The 16,442-nt window shown below is 41.4% G+C and overlaps 1 protein-coding gene across 1 annotated transcript in view; it reads right to left on the minus strand.

The window, feature by feature from the left end:
* Positions 1–16,442, minus strand: part of MBOAT2 (membrane bound O-acyltransferase domain containing 2) — a 103,533-nt gene that overhangs the window by 25,944 nt on the left and 61,147 nt on the right. The window contains exon 4 of the mRNA XM_069582572.1: positions 3,787–3,882. Coding sequence (XP_069438673.1) covers positions 3,787–3,882 — 96 coding nt within the window. The remainder of the gene's footprint in view (positions 1–3,786; positions 3,883–16,442) is intronic.

Consider the following 16,442-nt stretch of genomic DNA (forward strand, 5'->3'; position numbering starts at 1 on the left):
CCTTCCTGTCCCCCAAAATCTGTTCCTGCCTCCATCTACAAGAAGGCAAGCATTCACCTTTCTTTTTCTGTCTCAATACCGTTTCCTGAATAACCGAGAGGGGGGTTCCTCAATGACCCACAGTCCCAGCATTGTCATTCTGTACATTTATATCCCAGATCCAGAGATCTGTTTCTCGACACAGGCTTCTTGGATTTGGCTATTCCTATGTCAGTCCTACAATATTCAAATGATGTCTGCTTGACAAGCAGTATATGTTTTTATACTGAATCTGCTCCTCTCAAACACTTCTAGCGAAACTCCTCAATTTGCCTAGTTTCCCTCAAAACCTCAACCGCATTACAGGTTAACTAGAGAAAAAGGACTGTTTTTACAACACTGAATGTTACTCTCTGAATAAATAAGATGCTTCGTCAGTCAGTCTTTTTTATGTCCTATGGTAAAGCTTCATAGTTTACTACAAAAAGGTCTACACAAAGGTCCCTACATTTCTTTTTACACGTTTCCTTAAACATTTCATAGTTTTTATTACTTCTGAAATTCAGATCCTTTATCTATGACATTTTCTAACCAGTTATTGCTGATATAAGGAAAGCTATTTAACTGTTTTATACTTCTTTTGTACCTATTTTCTGAGGCCAACATGTCAGCTGACAACCTAGCCTTTCAACCTTTCTGCAAAAAGAAGCTATTAAGAGGCCAGTCCCTTTTATCTATTCAGCACTTTAAATGTATCTTGAGCCTATCTCTCTATCTAAACACACACACACACACACACACACACACACACACCCCATATTTCATGCACACACACACAGTATCAGTGTTCCACACCTTTGCAAGTAACACTGACTGGTACAGAAGAGCTCCCATGTGATTCCTCAGCAAGAGTCTGGCTTCATTCCCTGTGTGTCTAACTTCAGGGCACTGGAGACCTTAGCACAAAGAACGGGTCACTAGATTCAGCTCTCCCTTCCTCAGACTGCCAACACCACTTTGGATGGCTCCCGTATCTACCCTAATTAGGAGCAAGTCAGGATCTGTTGTGCTCATGTGTTGTAACACTCAAGGCTTACTAAATGCTTCTTTTCTCCTCTGCGCGCATTAAAACAAAAGGGAGCATTCTAACTTAGTTCGGCCACAATGGTCTCCTTGAGCTGATTTATCTCTGTCTTTGTACCAGTTCACTGATGATGCTCAGATGTTTTCTTCTAGTGGATAAAAATTACATATTAAACTGGGAGTTTTACATCAGGTCGTCCATCTGTAAAATGCTATGTTGTATTTCTTTGACATACTTAAATATTTTAAATTATATTCAAGTGAAAAATTTTTATTTTAGTGAAATACTTAAGATCCTATCACATGCATATTGTTCTTAAGGTACACTATCCTCTACATTGTGGGGTCATGTAACTAGTTTTTTCCAATAGAATGGGAGAAAAAGTGGAGGGCACGCATGCTCTCTCTGGGCTCAGCTCACTACAGGACACACCATTCCCTCAATTTAATCAAGAGGATTTTAGAGACCCTGAAGGAGGTGGGGCCACAAGAAAGAAGCCTGGTTCCCTGAATGATCGCGGGGAGCAGAGGCCCCCTCCTCAGGGGGCTGAGTGTGAATGAGAAACAAACTTGCTTTATGTAAAGTCACCGGAGTAATGTGCTTCGATAGTGGTTAGCCCACTCCTAGAGGTAGAGAGTGACGGGAGTTTAGAATAGCAGATAAGGGAAATAAAAAAGGTAATGACTAAGTTAAACACGAAGACAAGGTTATGAGACTCCAGTGAACACTGGATCACACGAATTTGTACTTCTACCAATTCTTATTAATAAATTGAAATCTGCTGTGTTAAACTACTTAGTAAATGTGGCAGTTTAAAAATATACGCAGCTAGTTCCTATTTTCATTACACCAAGATGACAACGTGGGACCTAGGCTACCTCTCCAAGTTCATCACGATTCAAGGTGGCCCAATACACCTACTGATTCTGCTTAAAAGCTTTTTGCTTTAAGAATTCCTGCTGTTTATAAGTTATAGTGAAAGTGAAGTCACTCAGTCATGTCCGACTCTGCAACCCCATGAGCTGTAGCCTACCAGGTTCCTCTGTCCATGGGATTTTCCAGGCAAGAATACTGGAATGGGTTGCCATTTCCTTCTCCAGGGTTAGGGTTAGGGTTAGGGTTAGGGTTAGGAGATCTTTCCGACCCAGGGATTGAACCCAGGTCTCCCGCATTGTAGGCAGACACTTTACCATCTGAGCCACCAGGGAAGTCCTTTACAAGCTGATAACCAACATCTACTCTCTTCTTCTGTATGTCAGGTTATTTCTCAATTCTATTCAATATATTGCTAATTTGACTATCTAGTTTTTTAGTGTATTTAATAAATTTTGTCTTGGTTTTATTTGTTCTTTTAGATATAGTCTTTTATCCAAGCCTGATTTTAAAATCTGTTTAACAAAAGTAAAATCCACTTTGATATCATTAAGGAGAAAAAGATAACTCATCTTCTGAAATTCTCCTGTTTTATAACAGTGATTTTTCTTTAAGCTCACATAACAGTGGCTCTTTTCTAGTGTTCAACAATTTACTCATAGATGCCATAATTTGCTTCATTTTATTTTTTCCACTTACTTATCCTTCCATTGAATTTACTGGTCATTATTTATCCTGCACAGATAACTCAAGGCCTACTTAAAAGCAGGTCTTCTGTGTCTTTTTCAACAGAGAAAACTGTTAGGCTTGACATATACACTGTAGAGTTTTATCTTCAACTTCCCCACCCAGTACGCAGATGTTAGCAGGTATCCCTTTATAACGACGGTGAACAAGTTCATCTTTAAGGACTTGGACTGCATTTATCTCATAAGAGACATTCAATCAGTCCTGTTACAGGCAAAAGACCCTTCCAGAAACAAGGAAGGACTAAATTTCCTCTGAAGAAAAGAAAGCCTGAAGTTATTTTTACCACTGACTAGAATACTGAATATCAGAATGTAAAACATTTCATAGATGTGAAATGCATAAAAGAAAAATACATGTTCAAGTGCATTCTCATGGAAATTCAGACTGACAAAGCTAGTCCAAGGACTTTCGTCCAGAGACAGTCCCACAGTGTGTTAAGAAGCAAGAACAAGCAATCAGACATTACACAGCAGCTCGTGAAACACTATACAAAAGGGATTCAAAGAAGGGAAGGAGGAAGAGAGAGAGGGAGGGAGGGAGAAGAAGGGTAGCAAGGAAGCAGGCTCAAAGGGGCTGATTTTCCATAGTTATTAAGTGACCATAAAATTTTCTAACAGAATTAGACCCAGTGAGGTTGCTCAGTTTTGTCCGACTCTTGGCGACCCCGTGGACTGTAACCTGCCAGGCTCCTCCATCCACGGGATTTTCCAGGCAAGAATACTGGAGTGGGTTGCCATTTCCTTATCCAGGGGATTTTCCTGACCCAGGGATCGAACCCAGGTTTTCTGCATTACCGGCAGACGCTTTACCGTCTGATCCACCAGGGAAGACCAGAATTAGAAAATGCTTTCAATATCGGCATATCATACAAATTTTATTCCCATATATTTAGAAATGTTACAAAAGTCAATTTAAAAAAAGGTTATTTTTGTGACTTACACATCACTATAAAAGACCACTTTCCAAGAAGAAAAATTTACAAAAAGAATTTTAAACGAAAAGAGTTTTTCATTTGAACTACTAAATGGAACTATATTTTGTCTTTCAACCAACGTGTTAGGATAGATAAACAGACTTCTGAATCAAAATTTTCATCTTACCCTGAAAAATCAGCAGAATATTGTCCATAATCAAAGATATAGACTCTAGTGATTTGGCATACTGTGAGGTATCCCAAAGCAAACACGAAACAATATCTGGAAAACAAAAACAAGCTAGATTAGTGAAATAAAAAGATTCATTTTGTTAAAGAATACATTTTAAGCTAACATATTAACTATATGATATGGTTCAAAAATTATAAACATCATCAGATCTACTCCACAAATGGTTTTCTTTGATAAAATGTAAAAACTCTTTACTAGTGTTTGCTTTAGTTTCCTTGAATTTTGTACCATTTTCAACGGCAAACACATTTATTTCCTACCTTTATTCATTTTTTCCTTCTGAAAACCCTCCATATAACAGATTATGTATCTGAAAGTCACACTCACAACGTAAAACTAAATATGGTAAGTACTGGTATCTATTTATTTTTCCTTCTTTTTAGAAAACAAAATCTAGTATGAAAATATTTGGCTGAAACACACATCAAACAAGTTCTTAAGAGTATTTTTAAAACTTGTCCTCTGTCATCTAAAATCATAAACAGTGTGTATCAGGTGGTATTTACTCACATTTTATAAACATTAATGTTTAATAATTTTCAGTCTTAAGATGTACGGGAGAGAGCTACAATAATTAAAAACATCAGGATTTCCCTGGTGGTCCAGTGGTTAAGAATCTGCCCATCAATGCAAGGGATACCACATCCTTCGAGGCAACTAAACCCACGTATTACAACTAGTGAACCCACGCTCTAGAGCCTGGGCTCTGCAACAAGAGAAGCTGCCACAATGAGAAGCTCGGTACCACAACTAGAGAGTAGGCCCCCCCACCCTGCTGCAACTAGAGAAAGCCCGCGCATAAAAACAGCAAAGCCCCAGCACAGCCATAAATTAATTATTTTTTAAAAAGAATTTAAAACATCGTCTGGGGGGACTAATTTACGTATCAACAGAACAGAAATTCACAAACAGACTCTAGAATATATACCACTGTGTAAAATGAAGGCTGTAATGCATATTAGCAGGAGTGAATGGATTATCACCTAATGAGTTAAACAATTTGGGTGGGTGAATAACAATCCTAGATGAATAAAATAATTAAATATACAGTGTAAAACTAAAACATATACGAGCCGTGGATAAATATTCAAATGTCCTCAAATCAGTGAAGGACTTTCTAAACATACATAATATAGAAGAAATCAATAGAAAAAAACAACAACAACAATGTATTTGATTAATTTAAAACCTTAAACTTCTCAAACAGGCCATTCAGGAGGTTTTAGGAAAGGGTCCTTTCAAACTTCAGACAAATAGGTAATTCTGATCTACTTGGATTACTCTTGAGCCAAGAAATCTGCACTAGATAACTGAAAGAATCTTTAATAAGAGTTTAGTACACTATAACTAATTGTAATTTAAAATAAGATACCTTGACCAAGCAGGGTTTATTGGATAAATGCAAAAATGATTCAATATAGGAAGCCAAATTTAGTGGTGTAAAAGTATTTACACCTTGAAAATTGGCAAACACTATACATTATCCAATGAACATGAATTTGAGCAAACTCCAGGAGATACTGAAGGACAGGGAAGCCTGGAGTGCTGCAGTCCATGGGGTCACAAAAGAGTCAGACATGACTTACTGACTGAACAAACGGATTACTCAAACCAGAGATAATCAAACCAAAGCCTGCAGGATAAATCTCGCTCCCTGCTTTGCTTCTGTCAATCAAATCTTGTCTGACCACACGCATGGCCATTGACATGTATACTGTTTATGGCTGCTTTTGCCTCAGAACACCTAAGCGGAATAGCTGCAGCAGCATCTACAAGGCCCTCAAAGCCTAAGATATTTACTATCTCGCTCTTTGCGAAAGAAGTGTGCTGACCCGAATCAGAAGCAATGACGAGAATGCTAATAATACACGCTAAACTTTTAGAAGTATGTCATGACCTACAGCTATGATGTTGTGACTAGCACCCTCCCAAGAAAAGAAACCCAGAAAATCTTATTCTTCTAGCATTCACAAACTATTATTCAATTCAGCAAAGAAGTTGCTCTTACTCACATTATGGACAAAATAATGTCAACCTGTATCTTTAGTGTTTCACTTTCAACTTACTCATTAACATAAACAAAAATATCAATCAACATTCATTAACTGAACCACATTTGTTTGCCCATGATGTGAGCAACTTCTTCACTGAACCGGAAAAATCTGTGGTCTAATTCTGTCAACCCATGATTGAATTGCGATCATGGATTAGTTATGAGTTTGTCAAAAATCAATGAAAGCATTCTGTAGAATCAGAGAAAAAGAGGGGATACATGTAGCTGGCGTGGTATGAATTCCTTCTGCTCAGAAAAAGGATCTGATGGCTGTAGCAGCAATCACCTTGCTTCCCTGAAGTAGTGAGCTAACAGGCGAAGGACAGAACTGCGAAACAAGACAGACACCTGCCTCTTTAATAAACACTGCTGAGCAGCTACACTGGCTCTGAATAACCTAAGTCCAGACAAAATCTGAGGTGCTGGGTTTTTTCCTATTATCCCGAACTGAAATGCATTCCTAAGCAATACCAAAGCGCACCACATTTTCACTGTCATCTTTTGAGTTAGGCTGCAGGGAAAGGTGACAGGGAAAGCCTCTGATTTGCCAAGTTCAGCATCAGCAGAAGAAAACAGACATACAGGCCAAATGTACATGCACGGTATTCTTATCAGTGCTGTGGTCAGGGCAAATGTTTCACTGAATGTCTTCAAACAGGAAAAACATGCATGCACATGAAATCCAGCAGACCTGACCGAGATTCAAATAACGGCCCCATCAACCTTTTACTCTTCCTATCAGTGTGATCTTGAGAAAGTGACATTGCTTCTGAACCCTCATTCTCTCCCTTCGAAAAGGCAGATACACAGGGAGGGAGACCGCCTATCTAACTCAGTCACTGTGGTCTCACAGCCCCTGCAACTGGCAGTTTACAGGTGGGCGTGAAACCTAAGTGCAGTCAGTTAAACATGACACAGAGCTTTCGCAAAGGCTTTCTCCTTAAATAGCAAGCAGGATACTTGCTGAGGAGGCCATGTCAACCCACTCCAGTGTTCTTGTCTGGAGAATCCCCTTGGACAGAGGAGCCTGGTGGGCTACAGCCCCTGGGGTTGTGAAGAGTCAGACACAGCTAAGCAACTAAGCACAGCACAACATAGGACCCTTGCTACTGCTATGTCGATCAAGCCCAGCTAGCCTATAGACAATCTGGTGAGATGGTAAAGCAGAAAAGCTAAATAAAACAAAACACAGAACTTTCTGATGCCCTCATAAAAACAGAGTTGCTGAGTTAATCAACAAGAACTGCCTCACCTTATGACTTCTCCCTGGAAAGGTGAATCGCTCTGCACTGGTTACCATTTTACCACTATGAGTTATACCGTTACTCCACTATGAGTTGGGATTTCTACTCTGTGCAGTTTTAAAAGCATCCTGATACTATCATCCTTTATAACAAACTGAAATCAACAAGATTTGAAGAGTTCCAGAGAGAACACTTTATTATTCATTCAAATAAAAGTGTTGAATTACGGCTCCATTTTAAAAACAGAAACCACATCTAAAATACCCATTCTCTAGATATTAGATATGAAGTGGAAATTGTTCAGGGAAAAACAAAGTGCTCAGGGACTATGGGAATTAATGAGCTTGAAATGTCGAGAACTGAAAAAGAATTCTTCCCAAATGAGGAAAACAGGCAACATCACCAAAAGGTTCAAAATCTTGATGGAGAGAAAGACAAAAAACTAATAAGTGAGCCATTATTTTAATGTGAAGTCAAATGAAACTCATCACTTTCAGGGTGCTCAAGTTCAAGGGGCTTTGGGTGCGGCCCCAATTCAGGAAAGGCCAACACATCTGAGAGCTAACGGTGGTGTGTACTTAGTTGCTTGGTCGTGTCTAACTCTTGGGACCCCACGGTCGTAGCCCACCAGGCTCCTCTGTCCATGGGATTTCCACCTGGGAAGCCCTACTTACTATACAGTTTGATTTATATGAAATTCTAAAACAGACAAACTGATCAAAGGTGGTAGAAAGCAGAGGGCGAGCGGGTTGCAAGGGGCTGGGCTGTAAAGATTACAAAGGGAATGCGGGAACCTTGGGGGATGAATGAAGTGTCCTGTGTCTGGGGATTTGGGGGGTAGTTACACAGGTCTGGACATTTGTCAAAACTCACTGAACTGGTGGTTCTACTTTGTTTAAGGTAATTTTTAATCTAAAGAAAGTTGATTTTAAAATTATTTGGAAACAAATTTTCTAATTTCTTTGCAGATTCCTTCTCAACCTGGGACTCCAGGGTTCAGTCCTCTTCTCTGTTTATACCCATTTCCAAAAGGTTTTTATCCAGTCCCATGCCTTTAAATACAAACACCACAGTCATGTGAATACGAACACAACTATTAGGCATAATGACAGTTGGGACCCACAGGTGAATGAAGTAAAGCAAAAGATGAGTGTTCTATGTCTGGGTATATTTCAAAATAGGACCTTAAGTCTGATAAAGTCAGCAGGGACCTGGAAAGATTAACTGCTTATAAACTGTTCAAGTTTCCTATTTAAAAATTTATGATTAATCAAGTCTGTTCATTTATAGTTAGTGGCTATAATGCGTGAAGCAACCTGAATAATTCATTTTCTATGGGGTGGCATACCTGTAAATGAGGCTGTTATTCTAAAACCAGCAACCCAGAGTGAGTTTGGCTCTTCTTTCATCTCACTCTACTTTCACGAAAGTAACACAGGCATAGTTTCAAAGGGATCACCAGGACCAAGCCGTCTGCAGCTGCACACCCTGCACACAGACTCTGCTCCCCAGATGCCACTTTCCGACCCACCCTGGACCTGTCAGGAAAGACTGGCCCATCCTCAATAGCACCATCCTTGCCAGCACTTAGGTTCCAGCTTCTGCCTCTCTGAGTTTCAGATAAACGTGTGTGTTGAATCTACTACAATTACTGGAAGCCTCAAAATTTAGTCTTATAACCATCATTAAAACATCAGTTTTCTAAAATCTTTTTGATAGTATTTGCATCTTATTCTAAAAGCCCAGTTATCAATTTAATGGAATTTTAGTAAATGCAATCCTTAACATTTCTTGCTCTTTTTACTTTGTACACAATAACACATTCTAAGATACATTGTTTCTGCTAAGGTATTAGGCCCAAAGGTTAAGTTTACCCTCAGGTAACCAATAGGTGAGTATCAACTATCTAACTAGGTGACGTCTTAAGCCAAGTTGAAAGGCTCCTCCCACTATTGTTTTTTTAGCTGCCAAGTCGTGTCTGACATTTTGGGACCCCTTGGACTACAGCCCGGGATTCCCTGGTGGCTCAGACAGTAGAGTCTGCTTGAAATGTGGGACACTCAGGTTCAACCCTTGGGTCGAGACAATCCTCTGGAGAAGGAATTGGCAACCCACCCCAGTATACTTGCCTGGAAAATCCTGTGGACAGAGAAGCCTGGCAGGCTGCAGCCCATGGGGTCACAAAGAGTCACACAAAACTGAGTGACTTCACTTTCACCTGGACTACAGCCCATCAGGCTCCTCTGTCCATGGGATTTTCCCAGCAAGAATACTGGTGTGGGTTGTCATTTCCTCCTCCAGGGGATCTTCCCAACCTAGGGATCAAACCTGTGTCTCCTGCATTGGCAGGTGGATTCTTTACCACTGAGCCACTAGAGAAGCCCTCTTCCATTATTATCACATTTATAAACACCTTCTCGTAAAGATATACAGTAGCCACTCTTCACATTTTGAAATCACATGCCTTATCTCTTCCAAGAGTTTTGTCTGTTAAAGATGTCACTTTAACTCAACACACTTGCCTTTTATAGAAGGAACAGAAAGAACAGTGAGATACGACTTCTCCGTTGCAGGAAGCTGACATCAAGCCAGCGAGCACAGCCATAGCGTCTGACAGCCAATGGTGAGTGACAGTGCTGGGTTTTTCCAGGATTAGCTATTGAGATGCCAGTCACCTCTGTCTCACCATGTCTATTTAGAGCATCTTTATCGCTTCTTGTGAAAACTGTTCTCTTAGATGTTGTATCCTTCCCTAGATGGCACTTCTTGAAGATTTCAGACGCCTGAGTCTATGAGAGCCTGGCACTGAGCTTGACAAAGAGAATGCATTCTGTAAAGTGGCAGAGCAGAACGGAAGCAGTGTGAAAAGATGTTCATTGCAGGCCAGGGAAGTAACTGAGGGCTCCTCCTGGGATGACGACGATGTGGATGCAGCCACAAATAGAGAACAGGAGTGACACAGACGAGATCTCCCTGTGAGGCTAAATGCCCAGAGCCAGGAGTGGCCAGCCTGACACGTACCAGTGAAAGCTAGGAGAAACTACAGGAAATAAGTTAGTGCATAAAATAGGGTTCAGGGTATTCGGAAGGGCCATGAGTGTCGAGTATTTCTTGCTATTCTCCCACAGGCATTCAAAGATTTTTGAGCAAAGAGTGATCTAGTGAGATAGTTCTTAGGCAAGTAACAAAGACTAACCCATATACAGGATGGATGGTAAGAGATAAGGCTGGGAGTCAGAGGAGCAGTTATGTAGCAGGAAGAAACAAGTTCTGAGTTAAGATAGGGATGTGCCAGCAAGTGCTGAGGGTTTCCAAGGAGAAACTGAAAAATATCTCATACTATATCAGCTGCAGAAACTAAGGAGAAAAAGTCAAGTTTATAAATTGGAGCAATTTATCAAGAAAACACAGAAGTCGACTCTGGAGTCCAAACTGGCTTGGGCTGGAAAGTTGCCTTGGTCTCTTCCTAGCTGGTGACTCCAGACCAGTTGGTAAATGAAGCCTCAGTCCTCTTCTCTTTTCCAGGCACCTTTCTTTCTTAATTTCATTGCACTGAAGGCTTGAAACCCTCTACCCTGAACACCACACTTGTCTGACTGCTATTCCCACATGAATATTTAATGAAGCCTCTCAAATGTAACATGCAAAAAAAGGCCCCCTACCCAGTAAGCTGCCTCTCCCCAGCGACCCCATTTCCTACATAACATAGTCCACCTAGCAGCTCAAGCCAGAAACCTAGTTCAGATCAACGCTGACTTAATTCTAATAAAACAGCAAGCTTGCTCTAATACAGCTCCATTTTCTTCTGTGTCCTTTGTGCTACTATTACCATATGCAAAAGTTTGCTCAAATTCATGTTCATTGAGTCACTGAAGCCAACCAACCATCTCATCCTCTGTTGTCCCCTTCTCCTTTTGCCTTCAATCTTTCCCAGCATCAGTGTTTTTTCCAATGAGTCAGCTCTTTGCATCAGGTAGCCAAAGTATTGGAGTTTCAGCTTCAGCATCAGTCCTTCCAGTGAATATTCAGGGTTGATTTCCTTTAGGATTGACTGGTTTGATTTCCTTGCAGTCCAAGGGACTCTGAAGACTGTTCTCCAGCACCACAATTTGAAAGCATCAATTCGTCAGTGCTCAGCTTTCTTCATGGTCCAACTCTCACATCTGTCCATGACTACTGGAAAAACCATAGCTTTGACTAGACGGACCTTTGTTGGCAAAGTAACGTCTCTGCTTTTTAATACACTGTCTAGGTTTGTCATGGGCTTCCCTGGTGGCTCAGATGGCAAAGAATCTGCCTGCAATGAGGAAACCCAGGTTCAATTCCTGAGTCGGGAAAATCCCCTGGAGAAGGGAATGGCCACCCACTCCAGTATTCTTGCCTAGAGAATCCCATGGACAGAATAGCCTGGCAGGGTGCAATCCATGGGGATTGCCAAGAATGGGACATGACTGAGCGATTAAGCACACACTAGGTCTGTTACAGTTTTCCGTCCAAGGAGCAAGTGTCTTAAAATTTCAAGGCTGCGGTCACTTTGCAGTGATTTTGGAGTGTGCTGTTTCTGTTGCATCTCTCTCACCCATGGTACACAGCGGCTGACATCTCCCCTCTGATTTTTAAATTCACGGTTTTCTTTTTCAGCCTTACTCTAGGAGTCTCCCCTGTGTCTGTAATCTCAGTGGTCAGTCAATGGCTAGTCAGGGCTTGTGCTTAAAAATCTGCTACCAGTAAGGCTTCTGCTGAGGGTTCCAGGTGTGGGTCTGAGAGCTCGTTCGACAGTCCAGCAGGTTTCAAGCCCGCTCTGGCCGTCTTTCTCCTTCTGGCCCTCCAGACTTCCTCTGACGTGGAGGCAGTCTCCAGGTAGCCATGATTGTATCGGTATCTTCTCTAGTTTCTCCATGGCTCTCTCGCTGCCAAGAATCTCTCTGCCAAACGTTAGACCAAATCCTCAGGAGGGGAGAGCTAGAGGCATCCTCTGTGAGCCACTGCCTAGGTTTTCTGCCTTCACCTCGAAGCAAGTCAACCAAAGCTGCGGTCTTTGTGGCCGGCCCTGCCCCAGGAGAACTCTCTGCCAGCAAATGAGGGGTGGAGGGGAGCCCAGACAGGAATACCACCGTTCCCACTGTTTTCACTCAAAGGTCAACAGTTTTCTTTTAAATAAAAGCTTCTCGAATTGCTGTTTGCTTTGAGTAAATTTTCAGAGCCCAACAATGGTTTTGACCAGTTTTATTGCTACTTTGGGGGGAGAAAATTTGTGGATTTTAGTTAATTAAAGTAGGATTTGGTAGGCTTGTATGGAAATATGATTTCTTTGGAGGGGGGTGTAAATTCAAGTTCTAAAATAGATTCAGAAAATTGAAAATATATCCACACCTAGAAAAGCCCCTGGGGTGGGACAAGCCTGCCACCCCTCACTCAGGGCATAAGCTGAGCTCTGTGGCTGGAAACCAGCTCTGTTAGTCTGGGACTCTAAGAGAAGAATTTTAAAACACTTTTAGAAAACCAGCTGCTTTACCAGCAAAAACCAGCTACCACGTCGTCTTCATACAAGACTTAGAGGCCCCTGTTCTGTTCCCAGTCGCTACTGTGCCGCTGTCCTCTTGGGGTGAAGGGACCTTCTCCCCAGGGTCTCCACTTGGGCTTCTCCCTGAATGGGGAGACTCCAGATTCTCTCTTACTGTCTTCCTAGAGACCTGCAGGTCATCTACGTTCCCCGATAAAACTGCTGTTCCTCAGAAGACAGGGCCTACCGGGTTCCCCGCCAAGGAGCCCTCTCACCTGGAACAACAAGGTCTCCATGAGTTACGAGCACAATACAAGTCGTGAGGGGCTGTGTTTGTTCTTTTACAAAGCCTTATTCATGACAACAAGAAAGGAGCTCAGCTGTATTCACTAGCCAGCCACAAACCGAGACACGGATACATGAGGGCACTGGGTCCTTTTCTTTCTCATTTTGTTTACAGACGACAGAAAGGACCCAAACCACATGGCAACTAATCAGCTCTTTTATAAAATCTAACTCTGCTCCCACACCTGACTCTGTAACATAACAAAGTCACTTACTGGTGTTTTATAAAGAAAATTTCCAAAGTTAACTCAAAGATAGAAATAAAATTGGGCATTGGCTCTTGGTATCAAGCACGATGATTTTATTGCTCAAAATGCAAAGACTTCTACAGAAATTCCCTGGTGTCCAATGGTTAGGACTCGGTGCTTTTCCTGCCGAGGGAATGGGTTAAACCCCTGGTCGAGAACTAAGATCCCACACGCTTTGCACTTGGCCAAAAGGAAAAAGAAAAGGGAAAAAAAAGACATAGACTTCTATAGTTTACATCAAGATTTCAGACGTCTGGATTGTAGTTAAAAAATATTAAATCAATAAATACACAGAAATGAAGTTTTAACGGTTTTAAAAACATCAAAAACTGTATCTGGCAGTCAGTGTAATGACAGAATCTTAAACTGAGAAAGACAATTACCCACAAAAATGCATCCAAATTTCAGTCTATTCTAATTGCTACTAAAACCAGAACCGTGAAAACTAAAGTCTATAAAAGGCTTCATGTTTTCCTGTGCTGTGCTGTGCTTAGTCGATCAGTCGTGTCCGACTCTTTGCGACCCCAGGGATGACCACCCTCCAAGTCAGAGACCCGGTGCCCCTCCCGACGGGAAGACCAGGAACCTGTCAGTCTTGGCTCTTCAGGGGCTGTGTGTTATAAGAAAAGGTGCCGAGCTCCCTTCCCACCTGCACAGACGATCACTCACCTTTCTTCCATTACCTTTCGGGGTGAAAACCACATAGGTGGAAAAGCAGAAAAGGAAAAAGGTGATTCAATTCATTCTCTGAAGATCGTCAAAGCAAGGGAAGCAAGGAAGACGATGTGTGCGGCGATCTAAGGAAGCTGGAGCTACCGAGCAACAGCGGGCTGGAGGGGTCAGGAGGAGCGTAAGGACAGCGGGGCATCCCCACCACCCACTGAGAGCTGAGGGCGCCAGGAGCAGTCTCAAGTGCCTTTCAAGTGTCCTCAAACGACCCAAGAGGAGACTGATGAAGCAAGGTGATGGTGAATACAGGTGGCGGGGAGATGAAGGAAGAAGTGAGGATTTACCCCACTGGCTTCACTGCTCAGCTGCCAAGTCAGGATAAATTAACAAACTAACCCAAGAATTAGAATTAAAGAAATTTAGCTTTCCAATTCAGCTTTCGAACTAAAATTAATTTACATTACTTGCACACACACCAATTATCAATGAAGGAAAACAACCCCGAAATAAAATGGATAGGACACTGCCTGTTTCCCATGGAAAATCCGCATGTTGTGAAGGTCAAGGGGGAGCTGAGTTTAGCAGCTGGCTGCATGGGGCTTTGGTGCTGAACAGACTGGGTTTCAAGTTCTGAGCCTGCTGGGGACCAGTTGTATAAACCTGGGGAAAGCATCTAGGTCTCTGAATCTCTGTTTTCTTCAACAATAAAGCTGAGATACAGCATTATAGCACAGGTGGCTGTGAGGACAGCATGGGAAAACACCTTAGCATTTGTGTTTAATAAATATCACTGGCAGTTTAGCTATTAAGAGTAATTTACTTGTAATTTAAGTTGTCTATTGTACTTTGGCGTTCCATCCTACTCATTTCTTAACTTTTATCATTTTCTTCATTGGATTTTATCTTCAAGTCTTTAAGTCTGTTCTCTGAACACTCTCTAAAGCTCTCGTGTCTAAGGAAAAAAGTTTATTCTATTATCTTGTACTATTATCTATTATCTTATACTATTCTAAATAACAGCACTCCAATAATTCATGTTTTGAAATGAAGCTATGCTCCAACAACATGAGTTCTACATGAGACATCTTGAAACTTTGAAAGGCAAATCGTGCCAACCCCATTTCAATCCTGAAACCTTTTTCCCAAGGCAAGTTCTGCTAAGGCACATAGTCTGTCATACCCTAAGATTAATTTCCAGGCCAGGAAAAGACGAGCAATCTCATCTCTTCTCTGGGATTCACTAAGTGTAAGCAAAAGCTCACACTTTTGAGAGAAATAGGTGCCCAGGCTCACCTGCCTATAACATCCTTTCAGCAAAATGCCTTACCGTTTTTCAGGTCATCATATATTTTGCCCTCTTATCTTCTGATTCTCTCTCCATTACTACTCTAAATAAGAACTGTTCACTAAGCCAGCAGCAGCAAGCAGGATGGGATCACTGTCTTTTCCCTATACAAATTTATGTATCAGAAAGTATTTTAAAAGTCTTTTCTTAGTCAATTGACATTAAAGTAGCACTTTAAAGTCTATACTTATTATGTAATTAAATAAGTATCAGCCTCAAGCATGGAACTTGCAAAAGACTGAACAATTTTAAATTAAGGTAGATTATTGAGAGAATAAAATCACTTTTATTCAAATATTTCTCTGGGAGATAAAGCCTTTTAAAAAGACCCCAACACTGTGTTCTAATGATGACTAAGACAAACCCAGTCACTACGTCTCCAACATGCTTGCTATTCTTTCAAAAAATAACCCAGGCTGTTTATGCTATGTGGTAAGAAGGTAAGGATCTCTTTTTCTCTAATTAAAAAGAAAACTTTAAAAGAATCTCCATTAATCAGCAATAACCACGGAAATTAATTTCACAGACCTCCAGAACTGATCATTACTGGTTTTGCTACTGGTCTGAGTAACCTCACCTCTTGGAACTACAATCTCCTTCTCTGCACAGTGACTAATAACCTGGCGTCTCAGACAGTAAAGAGTCTGTGTGCAATGCTGGAGACCTGGGCTCGATCCCTGGGTGGGGAAGATGCCCTAGAGAAGGGAATGGCCACCCACTCCAGTATTCTTGCCTGGAGAATTCCATGGACAGAGGAGCCTGGTGGGCTGCAGTCCACGGGGTCGAAAGAGTCGGACATGACTGAGTGACTTACACTACCACAACTATAGGGACAGTTCAGTGGAATATTTGTAGAGAGCACTCAACAAAGTGACTGAACACAGAAGTCATTCCACCATTCAAGTTCCAAAGTTCAAGTCCAAACATTCTATTAAATCGTACTGTAACACAAAGACAAAACCTGCCCATATCAAGCCTACGTGTTTACTACAACAATACACCACACGCAGACTCAGCATTCAGCAAGCCCTGATTTCCCCAAACAACTCCCTCATTTCTTACCTAAAAGTAAAGAAAAAGAAATACACCATTCATGCAACTTTCTTCTCTCACAAAATTTCAACGTGAACCACATATTGTATGTAAATGGCATGGTGTTTGAAAGCATCAATTCTTCAGCCCT

This window comes from Ovis canadensis, chromosome 3, assembly GCF_042477335.2.
Source record: "Ovis canadensis isolate MfBH-ARS-UI-01 breed Bighorn chromosome 3, ARS-UI_OviCan_v2, whole genome shotgun sequence".
Taxonomy (NCBI): Eukaryota; Metazoa; Chordata; class Mammalia; order Artiodactyla; family Bovidae; genus Ovis; species Ovis canadensis.